We start from the raw sequence: 21294 nt of genomic DNA, 5'->3' as shown, positions 1-21294 counted from the left end.
AGAATACACTACCTCCAAATATGCCTATATTGGGGCTGATTAATTTTAAGAAACAGCAGACAGAGGAGAATCTCTGAAAAACCAGGTAGAGGTTGCTGTTTGATGAGAGACACTTATAAATGAAAGCTCCATTTGTAAGTGTGTCTCCCTCTCTCTCTCTCCATACCAGAAACAGAGGAATGACAATCTCAAGAAACTTTTATCAAAAGAAGGCACAGGGGCAGCCTAGATGGCTCAGCGGTTTAGTGCCATCTTTGGCTCAGGGTATGATCCTGGAGACCCGGGATTGAGTCCCACATCAGGCTCCCTGCATGGAGCCTGCTTCTCCTTCTGCCTCTGCCTCTCTCTCTGTGTCTCTCGTGAATAAATAAATAAAATGTTTTTTTAAAAAAAAGAGAAGACACAGGCTTAAATCTGTATAACAAACATACCCTCATTTCCTGTGTTCACCTGATAACATCCCTTACTGGCCTTCCCACCACCCAAAATCATTTCGTCTTTTTTTTTTTTTAAGATTTATTTATTTATTTGGGGGGGTGCATGTGTGGAGGGAAGGGGAGAGTCAGAGGAAGAGAGAGTGTGAATCAGGCTCTCCACTTGGCATCTCATGCAGAGCTCAATCCCATGACCCTGAGACCCATGAACCTGAGCCAAAACCAAGATTCAGAGGCCCAATCAACTGCACCACCCAGGAGCCCCCATTTTGTCTTTAGATGAAGATGGCATTTAGGGTGATGACTCAGCCACTTTGAAGAGTTACTCCATTTTTCTGGGTATCTCCCATGTATATTAAACTTCTGTTTGTTTTTCTTCTATTAATCTATTTACCAATAAAAAGAAATAAACCATCATCCAACAAAGACATAGATGAATCTTACATGTATTTTGCTAAGTCAAAGAATCCAGACTGAAAAGTCTGAAAAAGCTAAACAGTTTGTAGGACATTCTGGAAAAGGCAAAACTACAGAGATAATAAGGATCATGGAGTGGGGGATTGAGGTATGCCATGATACTTTAATGATAGATACTGGTCAGTATTTGTTTATCAAAATCCTAACATTTTTGCATCATAAAGGATAGTCATAATCTACTCAAGTTATTTAGGATGTGGGAATGTCACAGGATGGTGTATGGGCCAAGGGCAGGCCACCCTGAATGTGCCACTTTGGCGTATTGATTATTTTATTTTATTTTTTATTTGTGTATTTATTTTTAACCCTGTATTGATTATTTTAAATAAAACTTACTTAAGAAAAAAAAAAAAAAAGAGGTGGGGCGCCTGTGTAGCTCAGTCAGTTAAGTGACTGACTCTTGATTTCAGCTCAGGTCATGATCTCAGGGTTGTGAGATCAAGCCCCATATCAGGCTCTGCCCTGGGCATAGAACCTGCTTAAGATTTTCTCCCTCCCTCAGCTCTTCCCTCCCTCTCTCCTTGGCTGTAAAAGAATTAAATTAAATCAAATCAAATCAAATTAAAGAGAGTCTATGTAAGAGAGACTCTGTCCCTCTGGAAGCAGGAAATAAATCCCCATATGAAGATCTCCCTGTGTCAGGAGGTAGAGACTTCCTTATCACCAGAGATGGGAAATTTAAAGCTTAGAAGGCTGTATAAACAATCGTTATTACTTTTTACTAATTTACTACCTCAGCCCAGAATCTGTTTAGAATTCCTTACTTTCCATAGTTCCACTATTGTATACATTGCTGCTATAAACATTGGGGTCCAGGTGCCCCTTTGGATCACTACATTTATATTTTTGGAGTAAATAAGTCATAATGCAATTGCTGCATCATAGGGTAACTCTATTTTTAACTCTTTGAGGAACCTCCATACTGTTTTTCCAGAGTGGTGGTGCCAGCTTACATTCCCACCAGCACCGTAAGACGTTCCCCTTTCTCTGCATCATCACCATTTGTTGTTTCCCGACTTGTTAATTTTAGCCATTCTGACTGGTGTGAGGTGGTATCTCATTATGCTTTTGATTTTTATTTCCCGGATGCTGAGTGACGCGGAGCATTTTTCATGTGTCTGTTGGCCATTTGTATGAAGCTAAACTATGGAAAGGGCCCAGATGTCCATCAATAGATGAATAGATAAAGAAGATGTGGTATATATACAGTGGAATATTACTTAACCATGAAAAAAGGAAAAGAAATCTTGCCATTAGCAATGATGTGAGTGTACTATGCTAAGTGAAATAAGTCAATCAGAGAAAGCAATTATCATATGATTTCACTCATATGTGGGATTTAAGAAACAGAATAGAGAAACATAGAAGAAGGGAGAGAAAAATAAAACAAGACAAAATCAGAGAGGGAGATAAACCATAAAAGAGATTCTTAACTACAGGAGACAAACTGAGGGCTGCTGGAGGAGTGGAGTTGGGAGAATGGCGTAGCTGGGTGATGGGCATTAAGGAGGGCAAGTGATGTGCAGCCCAATGTGGCTCAGCAGTTGAGCGCCACTTTCGGCCCAGGGCATGATCCTGGAGACCCGGGATCGAGTCCCACATGGGGCTCCCTGCATGGAGCCTGCTTCTCCCTCTGCCTGTGTCTCTTTCTCTCTCTGTGTGTCTCTCATGAATAAATAAATAAAATCTTAAAAAAAAAAAAAAACTTGGGCAAGTGATGTACTGAGCACTGGGTGTTACATACAATTGATGAATCACTGATCTCTACCCCTGAAACTAATAATACACTATATGTTAATTAACTGAATTTAAATAAAATTTAAAAAATTTTAAATGAACTCCTTACCAGTTGAAGCTCCCAAGGTTAAGTTTTCTTGTCCTATGAATTTGTCACAGGTTTATTTTCTCTTTGTCCAAAAAGTTTAGAAACTGGGTGCTTTGGTATTTCTTTAGGTGTCAATTTCATTATTGGACCTCTAAGTGTACACAATTAAACTTTGTTTTTGTTTTCCTCCTGTTAATCTGTCTCATGTCAATGTAATTCCTAGTCCTACTGGAAGAACCTTAGAATGAGGAAAATTTCTTTCTCCCCTTCAGTGGAATACAGACTGTGACAAATAACCTAACTGTATTAGAAACACAAGGATGGGGAAAAAAAGCCCTCATTGTAGATTGTTTAACAAAAGGCAATGACCTAAGTAACTTTGGAAATGCATGGAATCTATGCACTAAAGAAAAAAAGTACTGTATGTATACAGTGGGCCCTGTTTCTTGCAATTCTTTCCCAAGGGTGGTAGCTAATAGTTCTGAAAATGCCACATCTGTAATCTGTAAAAAATGAATTAAATAATTGCCAGGTGGTGGGAGCCAGGCTTCTCACTGTTGTAGTAGGAAGTTACAGATCTGCAAAGGGAGAAAAATCACAATATCCGTGTGATGATGGACCAGGTAGGAGATATCATTATAAACTCATCTTTCACTTAATATAGATATGGACAGTTCCACATAGAAATCTTTATAAGTAGGTATGTTTACACAGGTTGGAATATGTGCACATATTTCCTTGCATTGTCTGCTGAGCACATTTAGTCCTCATGTAAGACTTTAATACCATTCTCTAATAAAGAACCAGGGAGCAGCCCGGGTGGCTCAGCGGTTTAGCGCTGCCTTCAGCCTAGGGTCCTAGAGACCTGGGATCGAGTCCCATATCGGGCTCCCTGCATGGCGCCTGCTTCTCCCTCTGCATGTGTCTCTGCCTTTCTCTCTATCTCTCTGTGTCTCTCATGAATAAATAAATAAAATCTTAAAAAAAAAAAAAGGAACCAGGGCTCTTTGAAAAATTGCCGACACTCGGACTAAGACAGTAAATGCAGGAGCCAGGATTATCTTGAAGTATCAGAAAGTAAGGAAGAACCAAGAAAAAAAATCCACAAAGATGGAATTATGTCAAAGGAAAACAGGAATCAATGGAAAGCATTCTCAGTAGCCAAAGCAGGAATGAACCAGCAGCCAAACACAGCAGTGCAGGAGTACGATCAACAGCCTAAAATGACTACCCAAGTGTCCATGCTAGTAAACATAAATGATTATTTATAAAGGAAACCACAATGGGACGCCTGGGTGGCTCAGCGGCTGAGTGTCTGCCTTTGGCTCAGGGTGTGATCCTGGAGTCCCAGGATCCAGCCCCACATCGGGGTCCCTGCAGGGAGCCTGCTTCTCCCTCTGCCTGTGTCTCTGTCTGTGTGTCTCTCATGAATAAATAAGTAAAATATTAAAAAAAAAAAAGATAAAAAGAAAACCACAAGCACAAAAATGGAGTCACCTGTGTTAAGAGCCCCAGGTCAGCATATGGTTTCACTCATATGTGGAATATAAGAAATAGTGAAAGAGATTATAAGGGAAAGGAGGGGAACTGAGTGGGAAAAATTAGAGAGACAACCCATGAAAGACTCCTAACTCTGGGAAACAAAGTGTTGCAGAAGGGGAGGTGGGTGGGAGGATGGGGTAGCTGGGTGACGGGCACTGAGGGGAGGATACTTGATGGGATGAGCACTGGGTGTTATATGTTGGCAAATTGAATTTAAATTAAAATTTAAAAATAAAATAAAAAATAAAAATAAAGAGACTCAGGTCAGTGAATCAAAATTTAATACCTAATCTAAATGCAGTTTCACACACATACCCCATGTAACCTTTAACCAGTCAACCTGGAAAATGTATTGAATGGCCTCTTTGTTCCCCTTAGGATGATGACCTTGCCTAAAACAATGCATCCTTTGATAATAATTTCCTTTTTTCAATACCCTCTCTACTTTTAAAAATATTTCCTTCCCTACAACTCAAAGAAGCTCCTTTCTATTTGCTAGATGGGATGATGCCCATTTCATGAATTGTTTCATGAAGTCATTGTGATCTTTTAAATTACTTGGTTGCATTTTCATCAACATATTACAAGGGTTTTTTTTTTTTATTTACAATTTTTTGAAGATTTTATTTGTTCACGAGAGACAAACAGAGAGAGAGAGAGAGGCAGAAATACAGGCAGAGGGAGAAGCAGACTCCATGCAGGGAGCCCAATGTAGGACTTGATCCTGGGTCTCCAGGATCAGGCCCTGGGCTGAAGGCGGTGCTAAACCTCTGAGCCACCAGGGCTGCGCTATTACAAGGTTTTTTTACAAATGGGTTGAATAGACCTCTCCTACTAAATAGTCCAAATAATAGATATGTGCACTTAGCCATCATCCATCAAGGGGGTGGAGCTAACTCCCCTCTCCTAAAAGTGTGCGCTCCACATAGTATTTTCCTGCTCAAGAAGACACACCATACACACATGGGAAAGAGTAACCTCATGGTAGGGAAGCCTGACCAACACTGCTTCAGCCAGGTGACCGTTAACAGAGACAGTGACAAGTGGCCTCCAGAGCATGTTCCTTTGATACAAAATGATGACAGAGCACTTTACCTCTGTGATCTGCTTCCTCAGAACCATAATCCTAGTTTAATTATGAGGAAAACACCAAGTAAATCCCAATGCAGGACTTTTTACAAAATACCTGAGCAGTTCTCCTCAATACTGCCGAGGTCATTGAAACAAGGTGAGTCATATACTGTCACAGCCAAGAAGAGCCTAAAAAGACATTATGACCATAGGTCACGTGGTACCCTGCATGGGATCCTGGAGCAGGAAAACATAGAACAGAGAGACCTGAATAAAATATTGCCTTAGTAAATAATAACCTATCAATATTTGTTCATCAATTGAGACAATTCTTTGAAAAATTAGAGAGTAGAAATTAAAGGTCAAATAAGAGAAACTTATTGCATCGGACTGGAAGCCTAGAGGAAATGAGTGATTTCTTAGTAAACTTACACATTAATAAGATGGATCCTAAAATGAGGGAAAACAAACAAACAAAAAAGATCAGTTGGCCATTCAGGGACCTCTCCCTCCTGCTGGTTCTCCTCCCATTGTTCTGGGGTTTTCCTCCCAGGAATAGAGAAGAAACAGGGAGAGAGCTGTTCTAGAGCTCCCCTGAGGTGACCTCACTCACTGTCTTGTCACCCCCAGCCAAGTGAGGACACACTGTGCACAGGGAATCTCAGGGACTATTGATCCTGATGTGTTGGCTGGCACTTTTTGGATGGCAAGGGACTGGACACACTTACTGAAGTAAAAGAAATTAATATTTTTAAATGGTAGAAATAAATTATTACTTGCAAGAGGTAAGTTAAGAATGGGTTTGGAGGGGCAGCCCTGGTGGCTCAGCGGTTTAGTGCTGCCTTCAGCCCAGGGCCTGATCCTGGAGACCAAGGATCAAGTCCTATGTCGGGCTCCCCGCATGGAGCCTGCTTCTCCCTCTGCCTGTGTCTCTGCCTCTCTCTCTCTCTCTCTGTGTCTCCCATGAATAAATAAATAAAATCTTTTTTTTTTTCTTAAAAAGAGTGGAAAAAAAAAGTAAAAAAAAATAAAAAAAATAAAAAAAGAGTGGGTTTGGACCTGACAGTACCAGGGGCTCACACTCTCACAATGTGACCTGGACTCTCTCCAATCCTCCATCCTAAGTGCTCTGGGGGTGACCCCATTCACAGACATGGTCTCTCTCACTGCATCTGGAGCCTCCAGCAACTCCAGGCTGGCATCCCCTCATTGTCTAGTCTACTGGGAAGCGTTTCTCCTTCCCTTGAGTTCCAAGAAGTCACAGATTTAAACATCTTTGGGCTTGGGGCACATTCTCATCCTTGAAACCATCTGAGCACCCAGAGGATGGAGCATGGGATTGCCTAGATTTGGATCATACACCTATCTTCAAGATGGGTGGAACACAGGGTCTATACTCTGGAACTCTTTGGTTGGGAGACAGATGATTTTATTGCTCAGTAAATCAGTGAGAGGTTTGAGGATTATTCCACAGCCCAGAATCCACATTTGGCATGCTTTCTTGAGGCCACAGTTCCTGGGTTGTACACGTGGCTCTCCAAGACCATGCAGCCTCAGGAAGAAACTACCCGCTGGGAGACATGGTTGGTCCTATATTCTTGATTCCTTATGAATATGCATGTCAAAAGTTACACTATAACTGGGAGGCCAAAGGATTGCAGGGCCAGTGTGTGGTATGGTTATTCACAATAGGAATATATTCACAATGTTTGGAGGGTAAGAGGTTGTAAGGAAGAGGTATTTGTCTCAACCACACAGGTGTTGGGAATAGAAACATCCCAAAGGGCTGTCTACACAGCTCATGGACCTGTTAAATCCCCTAGTAACTGGCCATAAGGGTTGTCAAGACCCAGGCTGGCCTGAGCTGGAGGACCACAGATGCCTGCCTGGATGGTTGGAGGCCAAGGACTGTCCTTTCTGAGACCTGACTGTCTAGTGCTGATCTCTCAACTAGGACGGAGGATCCAGCTGTCGCTAGGAGAGCAGCACCAGCCCACAAGAATAGACTGCCCACGGTAGGTTTTCTGGTAACCCGTAGGCCACTGCACCCAGTCCTTTATAAAGTCACACACATCTACTGCATGCCCCCATGGGTCAGGTCTTTGCTGGAAACTTGGGCTGCCTAGGCAGAGAGGAGCTGGCAGATGGGAGGGTAGAAGGACTGCGCATGATCTTGAGGCCTTCCAAAACCCTCATCTGGGGTTAAGTTGAATTTCAAATAGTGACCAGGAAGATATTGCACTCTTCTTCTATTACAGCCCAACATTGAGAGCGAAAACCCAATGTTCCAACTTAATCGCTAATACAAATGTGATCAATGGTGAGTCCTGTCCATCCTAGGCCCAGTTAGAGGTGAGATAGAGGATAGGGAATAGGGCCGCTTACGCTAAAACCAAACTCTGACCTAGACACTGACCCTGACCCTGACCCAGGGGGTGAACAAGACCCTGACCCAAACCCTGACCTGAAACAGAACCTGACCCAGGCTCTGACAATGACACTGACTCTGAGCCAGACCCTGATCCTGATCTCAAGCCTGCCACTAGTATTTCCATTCCTTATCACAAATATATGGATGTGGGGTGGCTCAGCAGTTGAGCACCTGCCTTCTGCCCAGGGCGCGATCCTGGAGTCCTGCTTCCAGCTTCTCTTTGGAAGAAGAAGAGCCTGCTTCTCTCTCTGCCTACGTCTCTGCCAATCTGTGTGTGTGTGTGTGTGTGTGTGTGTGTGTCTCATGGATAACTAAATAAAATCTTTTTTAAAAAACCCAAATATATGGATGTGAACATAGTTTAAATACATAGTTTATTTTTCCAACTGTTGCATATCATGAATGATCCTTATAGAATTTTGTGTGCACAATATAATTATTCCTGTCTTTTTACAATTGAGGATTAGGGATTGAAGTGTTCTTGCATGTAGTTTGCATCAAAAACACTTCAGCTTTGTTTCTCGTTGTAATTGTTTTATTTTTCAATTTGACTTTACCTTCCATTACACAATGATACCTTTCTTCAGCATCACCTGCACTTGGGGAACACCCAGATTAAAAGTAGTGCTGGAAAAAAAAAAAAAGTAGTGCTGGAGAGGAGGCTTTCTTGAAGAATAACAGAAAATATCTAGCATAATATGTCATTCTGAACTATGGAAACACTCAAAGAAGCTGTCTCAAAGAAGCTATTTTCAAATACATATATTACAGATCATGTCATAATTAGATGAGGACTTTTTATCAATTACTTAAATATAAGCGTTGAAACCTGAAACATTCTTCAATGGTAGCATGAGCCTTGGGAATTTAGCAAGGTAATACAGGGTTCATTAATTAAATATGAAATTTCAAGTGTTAATTGTGACATTTGCCTTTTGCTCAGCACTGAGATTTTATTTTACTCTTTTAAAGATTTTTAAATTTTATTTATTGGAGAGAGTGTGTGTGTGTACAACTGGGAGGAGGGGCAGAGGGAGAAGCAGACTCCCTGCTGAGCATGAAGCCTGGCACAAGGCTCAATCCCAAGACTCTGACATCAATGACTTGAGCTTAAGTCAGACACTTAACTGACTGAGCCACTGAGGTGCCCCAAGATTTTGTTTTTCTTGACTAATTTTCCCAAACATGGGTTCTGATTTCATTTAACTACTCTCAATATATAAACTGAGGGTGCTTCTTGCAGGTACTTTAAAAAGCTACAGATTTCTAGTCTGGAGGAAAACCTTAACTCTTGTCCAACTATCAGATGTTATAACTACTGTGATATCCCTCAGAGCTATGACAAAATACCTCACCTGTTATTGTTCAGACTCCCTATGGGTCTGTATGCAGGAAAAACTAGGTCCCAGGAAAATCTCCCTGAATCTCTGCCTTTAATGATAGCCCTTCTAGTCCATGTGGGGAAATGCCCAACCAGACAGCCAAACACCTGCAGCAACATCCCTCCCCATCTCCCAGGGGAGAGCCATGTAATTACAGGTAAGGTTTCGTTATTCAGTCATCATTTATTCATACATTTAATTAATTCACCTAATAATTCCTAAAACTTAATAATTCCACTATGTAATCAGTAAATTATCCATTTGCCTTGGAATGCCCTCACCACCCACCTTGCCTGGTTAATTCCTACTCAGTCACTTTCCATCTTGAAAACATCGCACTTGAACAAAATTTTCCTTGTTGATTTAACAAATCAAATGAGGCTACCAAAAATGTTCTGCAAGGTTTTGATGTCTCATAAATGGCAAGATTCAACAGGCTGAAGAGACCTAGGAGCTGTCCAGCTACTGAAAAATATGCTACATGATACCTAAGAGCAGCCATGGATCCTTTAAATTACAGTCAAATGTCTCTTTTGTATAAGAAGTGATAGGAAGCCCAGAGTAACATCAAGAGGGTTAGATAAACAAGCTTGAGGCTTAGTAAGCCTCCCAGACATCATCCAGATCACACAACAGAACTGGCCTCCAAACTGTACAGGAAATTAGTGCCACCCCAAAACCCTATCAATAGCATCATTCAGAGACGACAACGGGACAAGGACACTACCACACTGCTGTCGGTAATAAATGAGGGGAAACTGCCATCTTATGGCAACTAAAGTTGACAAAACAGTTTTGTTTTTTATTAGGACTTTATATTGTTTAAACTTACAGTAGACATTCACTTGGGGGATAATAAGTTAATGTATATTGTCCCAGTGAAAGTAAAGGTAAATATATTTTAAACTTAGGAAGATTTGCAACTGGTGATTTTGCTTTTATTCTTTTTTGATGTAATAGGAAATTTTTCAAATATAGTGAAGAGAATGGTGTGATGAATGCCATGTACATATCATTTAGACTCAATAATTAGCCATATTTGCTTCACATTTTTGTATTGTAAAATATTGTAAATTACAGACATAACAATACTGCACATGTAAATATTTCAGTATGCACTTCTAAAAATACCAACCAGTACAATTTTCCACAGAACTACAATACCATTTCTGAACCCAATAAAATCAACAATTCTCACACATCATCAGTATTCGGTCAGGAGGGGTTTTCCAAAGAACAATTAACATGAGAGGGCATACTGAAGACATAACCAGGAGAAATGAAATTTGCAAGTCTTAGAATCTATTATAGTATCCCTATGAAAGACAACAAAATAAATACCTCCCTGTACACTGAAGAGAAATAGAAGAAATATTTTTGTCCATAAAATTATCAGGGAATGGGCAATGTAAACTTAAAACTATGCATGAAGGACCTTCCCCATAGCTATGTGTAGAAATATGTCCAAATGTTCTGTGACTGTTTTGTTGGTGGGAATGTGTTAAGAATTACTGAACCTGAGACATTACACCTCTGTTTTCTCATAGATGCAGACAGACCACTGTGTGAAGTGTCCAATCACTATGCAAACAGTAAGAGAGGTTGCCACCCCCCAAAGGTGTGATCAGATAGGTTTTGGAGGAAAGCTCTGGCCAGCACAACTCTCTCCTTTCTTCTCACAGCTGTGATATTTGAGGGCTTTGTGCAGCTCTGAGTCGAGGTCAACAACAATCCCTCAGCTACATCCTCCTCATCTCCCTCACCCTGTGCTCCCTCTGCTCCTTACTCTTCATTGGCCACCTGCATCCGCTGGCAATCACATTTAGTGTGTGTACTATAGGTCTTTCCACTGTTTTGCCCAAAACTATCACTGTGGTCACGGCTTTCAGGTTCACGTCACCTGGGAGGAAAATGAAGTGTGGATCAGTGTCATGGGGCATCTAATTCTGGCATTTCCATCTGCTCTCTGATTCAAGCGACCCTAATCTGGCTAGGAAGGTCTCCTGGCTCCACTAACACATACACTCTGAGTCGAGATATTCAATCCGTTCCAAAATTCTACCAATCTTTCCCTACCAGGTGTGCAGTGGATCTCCTTTTACATTCCATTTCTCAAACCACTTCTCTGTCACCAAGCTTTAATTCATTTTCTCTATTTTCCTGTTACAAAAGTCTTTCCCACACTCCAGTCTTGAACAAGTCTTTCTACTTTTCCCTCAGCATTCCTAAAGGTTGGTTTACAGCTTTATGTCTTCTACTCCTCTGGAATTCACTATCAAGAATTGCAAGAAACTAACATTCCTTTCTAAGGAAAACAACAGGGAGAGGGCTGAGTGTCACCTGTTTCTGAAGCTCCCCCTGAGGGCATCCACATGACCAGAGGCGGAGGGACAACTGAGCCCAGGACTCCAAGGGCAGAACTGGAGCGATTTTTCAGGCCCAGGAGCCCGGCTTTTGGTGAGTCCCACAGGAGTGGTACAGCAAGCAGGCAAATTAGGCTGGGGACTTCTGGATAGCCACAGGATACCTGGGGCATGTGCAGTGGCATGTGGGCATTAAAGGGGCTTCCAAAACCTCAGGGGATGCCAGCGTACCCAGTACAGGCACTCAGGTGAGTGATACACTTCCATTTTTCAGGAGACAACACAACTCAAATAAGGGGAAGGTTTCGGTTTTTATTAGGACTTTATATTGTTTAAACTTACAGTAGACATTCACTTGGGGGATGATAAGTTAATGAATATTGTCCCAGTGAAAGTAAAGGTACACATATTTTAAACTTAGGAGGATTTGCCATTGGATTTTGCTTCTATTCTTTTTTGATGCAATAGGAAATTTTTCAAATATAGTGAAAAGAATGGTGCTACCAGAAAGAATATAGTCCACCAAGAACTGAGCAGGTGCTGATCTTTCTTTCTTTCTCTTCTTTCTCTTTTCTTTCTTTCTTTCTCTTTCTTTCTTTTCTTTTCTCTTTTATTTTCTTTTTTGTAGAATAAATGATCATTGTCCAGTGGTATTTGTGTCAGACATGTGGGTGTAGCTCAAAGAACCAAACTAGGAAGAACCAAACATGAGCTGTGGAGCCATGGAGCTGGTGTTGAGACCATCACACAACAGGGCCTATTGCATAGACCAGACCACTGAGGCCTGAGAGCAGTGCAGGGAAGTCAAGGTCTCCAGTTAACCTCATCTAGCACCACCCACACCCACCCCATTTATAGATGGGTGAACTGAGGCCAGGGTAAGGGGTCTGACTTAGTTGTGCTTTCCCAACATGCAAGCCATGTATGAAATAGCACCAAGAACAAGCTAGGTATAGGCTGAAGGAGCATCCTGAATAGAAAAATAACCTGAGAGGAAAGCAGGGTTGATGGTACAGAGACTCTTGTCTTCAGATGATTCCTGTTTCCCAGTCTCCATGTACCATGTTCTCCAGAGTCCAAGATCTCCTACAAGTGGACTTTTAGTGATATCAGGATTGAAGCCCTTGAGGAAGGATTGATTTGATTATCTCAGGAACAGACAAGTCAGCAAGGTAGGAACAAGAAAAGGGGGCCACATCAGAGAAGTGGTCAGGAGCCTAAAAGTGTGCAGGCCCCAAATGGGACCTTTCACATATCTAAAGTACAATAAAGTCACTAGGTCAGAGAAACAGGACTCAATATACGTGCAGAATCACTGGCTGCATTGAACACACAAGAGGCAAGAGTGATGTATGGATACAAACCCCTGGAGGCTCACACAGCAGTCAGGGGAAGAGCCAGGGCCAGGACTAGTATGCCGAGCAGCGAAGAGAAAGCTCCAAATATCATAGATTTAGTTTGCAGACAGACCTCCTATCAGAACACATGTGTGGGAGGAAAGCAAGAAAGGATAACACAGGTCTTTGGCCTAATCAACTAGGTGAGCAGTATAGCTATTAACTCAAAAGCAGAAGACAAAGGAAGATTTAGGGACCAATCAAATGTTTTGGACACGTCAAGTTTGAAATGCTCATGAAACATCAAAGTAGAAATGCTGAGCAGGCAGGCTGGGATGCAAGCTTGGGAGACACGAGCAAAGACAGCACCACAATTGAAGAGGGGGAAAAGGCCACCTGATTCCAAGCAAAGGAAGTCCTGGGAGTATCTCCTGCAGCAGCCAAGGTCCGGAGAGGTCATCTACTGAGGGTCAACTCAGGTCTTCGGCCAGGATTGTTAGGACAAGAAGCTCTCTGCTCCTAAGAAGAAAGCTTGGCCTTCTGGGAGCTACACTGGCTCCCTAGGGAGGACACATGCTCAGGAATGAAGGTAAAACAAAGGACCAAGCACGCTGGTGAGCCTAGAACCCAGCCAGGACAGACACCTGCCTCTTCTGTATTTATTTAACAGACGTTAGCACATGAATTCATTGATCCATTTTTACAAAAAATAGTTTTATTAGAGCAACATGATATTATGATATAAAGCACTACACCATTTGACACAAAGTTCTTTTATAAGTGAGCACCAGTGTACAGTTCTATAGCTTCCTCCGCGGTCCTTATTACAAACAGCTGCCTAACCTCAGCCTAAAGATGAAGTGCAACATTCTTTCTACAATATGCTGAACACTCACTTCAGTTTATTGTAGAAGTTTCCTAAACAGACATCCTTCTTGTCGCGGGATGGACATTTCATCTGAAAACTTACAAACAGTCTTGTGCTTATCTGACAGTACCCAATAGGCTGGTTCCACATCCGTCCCACAGCCATGGCACCAGATCCACTGGGCAGCCACGAACGGACTGTCCAGCAGAGCATTCCCAGAGAGGCTCCACACAAGACAAACCCCCACACCACCCAGGCAGGGGAAGTGTTCCAGCATGGAAGTCAGGCTAAAAGAAATTGAACCTGAACTCTTCATCAGGGGTATCCTGGGTGGCCTTGGCTACACCTGCCTGGCGAGGCCTGCAGACCCTTCCGCTCTTCTTTCTGGTGGCCTCACCTACAGGCTGCACCTGAGCCGCGCGGGCCGCTGTGGGGGAGGCGACAGAAAGTGTCGTAACAGAGTAGTAACCGCTAACATTACCCTGGCCATTCACCTCGAATCTCTTGGGGCAAATCAACGGATTCATTCCTCAAAATCTGAGGGTAGGTGTTGGCATCAAACCCCACCCAGAATCACTAAGACCGGCACCCTGAGTGGCTCAGTTAAGCTTCCAACTCCATGTGGGCTCAGTCACGGTCTCAGCGTCAGGAGACCCAACCTCTCTCCCCTGGCGCATAGTCAGTAGGAGGGTGCTCCAGCTTCTCTCACCGCCCCTCCCCCATCCCTCTCACCGCCCCTCCCCATCCCTCGCAGGGCCCCAGCCTTTCCTCTCCCAGCGCCCTCAGGCCTCTGAGCCGACCCACCCCCACCAGCCCTGTCACTCTGGGTTCCTCCGGTCCTGTCACCCCCTAGGCCCTTTCTCCGCACCGCCTGGGACCACCGGCTTCCTCACCTGCCCTGAGCGCCCGCAGGGCGTCGCGCCGCTCGGCCTCCATGCGAGCCCTGTAGTCCCCGAACAAGGAGCGCATCAGCTGCCTCTTCCGCGGCAGGGGGGTGCTGTCGCTGCGCAGGCTCCGGATCGCCCCAGCGGCCTGCTCTCCTGCCCGCAGCAAGAGAGGCCTAGTAACCGCCTCCATCCCGCTGACGGCCCCCGCGGCCCCCCCGCCCCGAAGGACCCCTCACTCTGTTTCGGACTCGGTCTCCGCGTCCTGAGGCCCAGCTCCAGCTGCTCCACGCACCAAGCCAGCTCCCGGGCCAGCTGCTCCTCCTGCGACGCAGCGAGGAGAGCGGCCGTGAGGCGGCGGCAGGGCGCCGGGGCCCGCGGCCCCACCCCACGGGCACCCGCGAGCCCCGCGGCGGCCGCCACGCCCTCGCCCCCCCGCGCGCCCGCCCTTCCCGACCGAGGCCCGCGCGTGCCTGAGCCTCCGCGCTCCGGGGCGCTTCCTCTGGGGCCGGCTCCTCTGGGTCCTTCCCGCCGCCACGCGCCACGGGGGCCCCGTTCCGGTTTTTCTTCTTCTTCTGGTTCTTGGCCGCTCCGTCGCCCCCACGTTGCTCGGGGCGGCCCCCGGGGGCGGCGTCACGGCCGGCGGGGGGCCCGGAGCCGAGGCGGGCTGCGGGGGGCGTCACGGCGGAAGGACTCGCGGCGCCGGGCGGCGACCCAGGGGCCCGGGGGCTGCGGGGCGTGCGGGCGGCGCCTGGGCTTGCGGCCGCTGCTGCGTCTCGGGCCTGGAGAAAAGGGGCAGCGCCAGGGTCAAAGCGGGCCGCGCGCGGCGGGACCCCGGCGCCCCCGCGCTCACTGGGCACCGCTCACCGCCATGCGCCGCCCTCGCCGCGGAAGACCGCGCAGCGCCCGAGCTTCCCGCTGAACAACCTCCTCCGGCAACGCGGCTGCGGCGCCGAGTTCCGCTGGGCACAGACGGGACGGGGCGGGGGGCGGGGCTATGGGGGGCGGCGGCGGGGCTGGGAGATGGGCGGGCGGAGGCGGGGACTGCAGGCTCAGGCCTCGCAGCGGCCGCTGGGACCCAGCGCAGGCTCCGAAGGGGCCCCCGGGGCCGTGTTCTCGCGCCACCTACTGCGTTGCAGGCACCGCTCAGGATGCTAGGACAAGGCCCTGCACAAGGGAACGCTCCGACCGCTCGCCTGGTGGGCGGGGAAAAGCCGTCCCAGAGAAGCGTCGTGAATAGCGGCCGAAACGAGGGCGAGCGCTCGGCGGAGACCTCCGGGCAGCAGCCCGCGCCAGGCTGGCGGGACAGGTTGGGTAGCGGGAAGGAGGCGGGGCAGGGGCCGCGGGGCAGGTCAGGGCGTTGGGCGAGCTCCGGCCGTGCAGGCGCCGGGGACAGGCCCGAGGTCCGCTTGATTGTCAGCGCGAGGGGAAGCCTTTGACACACGCTGGTCCGCAGAGTGCTGGGGTCTCACTCGGATGTGCGTTTGAAAGACCCCTCGGCTGTCTTGGGACGAAGGCCAGACGGGCGGGCGGCAGGTGAGGCTGGGAACGTGGAGGGATGCCCGAGACGCGGGGGAAGAGCCTGCGCCCTTGCGGGTGGCCTGGACGTGAGCACTGCCGCGGGAGGACGCAGCAGGAGCCCGTCCCGGTCTGGCTTGCCCCTCCCCGCCTTCTGCCCAGGGCGGCCCCCCACCCTCCGGTACTACAGACCGGGTGCCTCCTCCCAGCCTGGGGCTCCAGGCGTCAGTAGACGTCCTCGGGAGGAAAGAGCCTGCAGCAGGGCAGGAGCCGGAGTGCTGTCCGAGGATTCCGGTCGGGGAAATCGGGGTACCAAGTGTCGTTTCCTGAGGCAACAGATGGGACGTGTTGCCTGCCTGGGCTGGGAGGTCTCGAGGGTGTCAGTTTGGTCATCACAAATAGTTGATCTATTATTTATTGCAGGGTAACAAGTTGTCACACAACTGAGCTGATCGAAAACAGTAAACATCTGGTACCGTTCCCGAGGAAACAGGAATCTAGCAACAGAGTAGCCGTGTGATTCTAAGTCAGGGTCTCTTGTGACCCCTCTTGAAGGGAGGAATATCAAAAACCTTTAGACAGGGCCGCCTGGGTGACTCAGTGCTTAAGCGTCTGCCTTTGGCTCAGGTCCTGATCCCGGGGTCCCAGGGTCCACACCCTGGGCTGAAGGTGGCGCTAAACCGCTGAACCACCCGGGCCGCCCATTGAGGGCCATTTTAAATGGAAAAATCACCAAAAAGCACAAGAATGTAAAAAGTGTAGCATTGAATATACTATGAAAAGGACACTGGCTTACAGTATGAGAGCAGTGTCGCCTGCTCAACCTCAGCTGGGAACAGGTAAGTGTAGTGACCCAGAATTGTCATTATTCTGTGCATGTCCATGAGTGACTGTGAAAGTATCAGTATAGGTTTCGAGGGTTACAAGTAAATTTTAGCAACCAGATGAATTTGCAAATATGGAGTGCTCAATAATGAAATTGTATGGATCCCTGGGTGGCTCAGCAGTTTAATGCCTGCCCTTGGCCCAGGGCATGATCATGGGTTCCCGGTATCAAGTCCCACATCGGGCTCCCTGCATGGAGCCTGCTTCTCCCTCTGCCTGTGTCTCTGCCTCTCTCTCTCTGTCTCTGTGTCTCTCATAAATAAATAAATAAATAAATAAATAAATAAATAAATAAATATCTTTTAAAAAATGAAGATTGTATATATAAACATATTTGAAGGTAAAAGTCATAAAAATGCACATAACTATCATCCAGTTGAAGAAACAGAACATTATCAATGTCTTTCAGGACTTCTGCATGTGTATACAACATAAGTACGGATTTCTAAACAATACTGCCTAGTTTTGCATGTTTTGAACTTTACATACATTAAATCATTCTATATGTGTTCTTAAGTTTGTTTTTCTCAATGAATTTATGAGGATTATCCCTGTTGCAGCATACCATTGTACTTCACTGTCTTCAGTGACGACGTGATGATAATAAATATTCCACTGTATAAGGAAACCCAAGAATAAACACCTGAGTTTCTTACACTTTTTCTATTATAAACAATGCACTAGGAATATTCTTGTCTGTCTCCTCTGTTCAGGTATTTCTCCATATCTTGAGCAGAAAAGCTGCGTTATAGGGTTTTTTCACTTTCATTATAGTACACTTTGATGAAAAGAAATTCTTTTTTAACATCTGTTTTTGTTTTTTATTTATTTGACAGAGTGAGAGAGAGCGCAAGACTGAAGGGGGAGCAGAGGAAGAAGGAGACTCCCTGTTGAGCAGGGAGCCCAACACTGGGCTGTACCCCAGGACTCAGGGATCATGACCTGAGCCGAAAGCAGACAGGCAGGCGCTTAACAGACTGAGCCATTCAGGCGCCCTGATGAAAAGAAATTCTTATTTTTATTTTTTAAATATTTTATTTATTTATTCATGAGAGACACAGAGAAAGAGGCAGAGACACAGGCAGAGGGAGAAGCAGGCTCCCTCTAGGGAGCCCAATGTAGGACTCGATCCCAGGACCCTGGGGTCACGACCTGAGCCAAAGGCAGATGCAGATGCTCAACCACTGAGCCAGCCAGGTGCCCTAGAAATTCTTATTTTTAACAGTATTAAATGTATCAATATTTTACTTTCCCTCTTTACGTCTTACAAGCCTTTTGTTAACCTGGGATCATAGAGATAACCTCCTCTGTTATAAATTTTATGTCTTTCCCTTTCATATTCAAACTTTTAGTCTGGAAGTGATTTTTGTGTCTTTCGTAATATAAATTCAGTTTTGTTTTTTAAAATATGCATAATCAACTTTTCTAACCTCATTTGTGGAATTGAGATCTGCAGGAATTGAGATCTGTTTAAAGTTCATTTCCACATTTGCATGGATGTAGGCATTTTAACAATATTTGTTCTTCTAATCCATGAGCATGAAATATTTTTCCATTCCTTTGTGTCTTCCTCAGTTTCTTTCATGAGTATTCTATAGTTTTCAGAGTACAGATCCTTTACCTCTTCGGTTAGGTTTATTCCTAGGTATTTTATCGGTTTGGGTACAATTGTAAATGGGATCAATTCTTGGATTTCTCTTTCTTCTGCCTCATTGTTAGTGTATAGACATGTGACTGACTGGGATGCCTGGGTGGCTCAGTGGTTGAGCGTCTGCCTTTGGCTCAAGGTGTAGTCCTCGAGTCCCAGGATTGAGTCCCACATCCGGCTTCCTGCATGGAGCCTGCTTCTCCTTCTGCCTGTGTCTCTGTCTGCCTCTCTCTCTCTCTCAGGAATAAATAAAATCTTTAAAAAAAAAAAAAAAGAAATGTGACTGACTTCTGTGCATTGATTTTATATTCTGCGACTTTGCTGAATTCTTATATCAGTTCTTGTAATTTTTTGGTGGAGTCTTTTGGGTTTTCTACATAGAAAGTCATGTCACCTGCAGAGTGAGACTTTGACTTCTTCTCTGCCAAGTTGGATGCCCTTTCTTTTTTGTTGTCTGATTGCTGAGGCTAGGACTTCCAGCACTATGTTAAACAACAGTAGTGAGAGTGGGCATCCCTTTATATTATCAGACTTATTGTAAAGATTGGCAGTTAAGCAGATTGGCATTAGAGATATACAAAAAGTAATTTTAAAAAAGAGATATACAAAAAGCCTTTTTTAAAAATTATTTATTTATTTATGATAGTCACACACACACACAGAGAGAGGCAGAGACACAGGCAGAGGGAGACGCAGGCTCCATGCACCGGGAGCCCGACGTGGGATTCGATCCCGGGTCTCCAGGATCACGCCCTGGGCCAAAAGCAGGCGCCAAACCGCTGTGCCACCCAGGGATCCCAGATATACAAAAGCCTAGTGGAACACACTGCAGAGCTCTGAAATACATCCATGCAAATTCATTTCTCACCTAACTTCGAATTGATGAGGGTTTCTTTCTCTTTGTGTTTCTCTCTCTCTCTCTCTTTTTTTAAAGATTTTATTATTCACAAGGACACAGAGAGAGAGAGAGAGAGAGAGGCAGAGACACAGGCAGAAGGAGAAGCAGGGTCCCTGCAGGGAGCCCAACGTGGAACTCGATCCCAGGTCTCCAGGATCACACCCTGGGCCGAAGGCAGGCTCTAAACCGCCGAGTCACCCAGAGATCCCCCTCAGTGTTTCTCTTCAAGCTTGGAGATGACATACTGTATTTCTATTCTTTTACGGTTAATCTTGAAATTTTAACATGCCTTCTTAATGAATAAATGTCTTAGGTTTGTCAATATTTTTACTTTCCTCATGAATGACCTCTGATTAATCCAGTTCTATTCACCCTTTCCTGACTCATCTGCTATTCCTCTGCTGACTTTATTTCTAATTGGTTTTTTTTTTTAATTTTTATTTATTTATGATAGTCACACAGAGAGAGAGAGAGGCAGAGACACAGGCAGAGGGAGAAGCAGGCTCCATGCACCGGGAGCCCGACGTGGGACTCGATCCCGGGTCTCCAGGATCGCGCCCTGGGCCAAAGGCAGGCGATAAACCGCTGCACCACCCAGGGATCCCTCTAATTGGTTTTTAAACCTCCCAAATTAGACATGATTTTTATTTGCAGTCAGTGTTTTTGCTAGCAAGCTGAAATGATCAGGTCAGAACACAGGATTCCTGCTCATGGGAAAGTATATGATGTGTCTTGGGCACACAGATCATATCTGCACCAGTGCCAGTCACTAGGTTTACAAAGACATGTTAGAGACAGCGGCTTCTAGAGAAGCCATAATTTTAAAAGTCCAGAGGACAAGTTCACACCATAGGTTAAGGCTAATATTTGGGTATAGAGAAATAACAAATTTGTGTATCCTTTCCTCAATGGGAGAGCAGAAAAGGAGTATAGTGTAGTGGTCAAAAGCACTACTGCAACAGCAGGAATGTCTGCATTCAAATCTCAGCTCTAACACTTAATGTGTAAACTTTAAAGAAGGTACTTAATCTCTCTGATCCTCAAGTTCTTCACCTGTAAAGTAGGGGGGAATAGATGCACCTGCCTTCATTGGTTTGTTGCCAGAATTAATTGAAACAACGTAAAGAGCTTGGCACAGTGCTTGGATAAAGGATCGTCTTGTGGTTGGCACACATGGGTATTTTGGCTCTCCACCACCTGCCCCCTTCTTAATAGCACCCAGTTTCTTTTTGGGGAACTGCCTCTGCCCGCTGTGTGTAATCTTAGAGGGATGATAAATCAAGATGTCTTCTTAGGAAGCTGAGTCATAAGCTTCCTCTCCCTGCCACAGTCCAGTCAGGGAGAACATGTGACCTATGTACATGAATCAGAGAAAAGCAGAGGGAACACTGGTAGAAATTTCACTTAGCGGAGCGGACAGTTCTGGCTATGTGGAGCCTGCTGCCCCCTGTTCCTCCAAAGCATCCTTGCTTCCTACACCACCTCCCTTGATTCTGCAAGTTTCCCAACTTCAGTATTTCCTCACAACCAAGAATCCAGATAAAACAATGGGGATGCTGACAAATCAAGTGTCACTGAGTGTGGGCTTCATGCTGGATCTTTGCAGGAGTCCTGAAATTGGAGTGTTTAAGCTTGTTATCAAAGGAGCTCAAAGAGGAAGAAAGTATAAAATCAGGGACCCCAAAAAAAAGACAGCCTATTTCAAATTCTCCCTAACAATGGAAAAGAAGA

General features: G+C 45.4%; 1 protein-coding gene across 2 annotated transcripts; it reads right to left on the bottom strand.

The window, feature by feature from the left end:
• Nucleotides 1-8137: 8137 nt before the first annotated feature.
• On the bottom strand, nucleotides 8138-15587 carry C14H8orf33 (chromosome 14 C8orf33 homolog). 2 transcript variants are annotated; one of them, XM_077847811.1, is made up of 5 exons: nucleotides 15482-15587; nucleotides 15088-15396; nucleotides 14854-14938; nucleotides 14624-14770; nucleotides 8138-8407 (listed from the first exon to the last, which is right to left on the bottom strand). In XM_077847811.1, the coding sequence occupies exons 1-5, from the start codon at nucleotides 15485-15487 to the stop codon at nucleotides 8370-8372; spliced, it is 585 nt and encodes a 194-aa protein (XP_077703937.1). In that variant the 5' UTR covers nucleotides 15488-15587; the 3' UTR covers nucleotides 8138-8369. The 2 variants fall into 2 exon arrangements, with proteins under 2 accessions (XP_077703937.1, XP_077703936.1); XM_077847810.1 differs by lacking the exon at nucleotides 8138-8407 and adding an exon at nucleotides 13556-14157 and having other exon boundaries at nucleotides 15482-15578.
• Nucleotides 15588-21294: the final 5707 nt, after the last annotated feature.

This window comes from Canis aureus, chromosome 14 (assembly GCF_053574225.1).
Source record: "Canis aureus isolate CA01 chromosome 14, VMU_Caureus_v.1.0, whole genome shotgun sequence".
NCBI lineage: Eukaryota > Metazoa > Chordata > Mammalia > Carnivora > Canidae > Canis > Canis aureus.
Note: the sequence above shows the minus strand (reverse complement) of the source record. Positions and strands in the feature narration are given on the sequence as shown.

Excerpts from the sequence above, each read along its gene's own strand:
- C14H8orf33 (XM_077847810.1), bottom strand. Across the intron at positions 14,939-15,087 it reads CCCGGAGCGCGGAGGCTCAG|GAGGAGCAGCTGGCCCGGGA; the intron begins GCACGCGCGGGC and ends GCTGCGTCGCAG. Across the intron at positions 14,158-14,623 it reads CCTGCGGGCGCTCAGGGCAG|CGGCCCGCGCGGCTCAGGTG; the intron begins GTGAGGAAGCCG and ends CCTCCCCCACAG.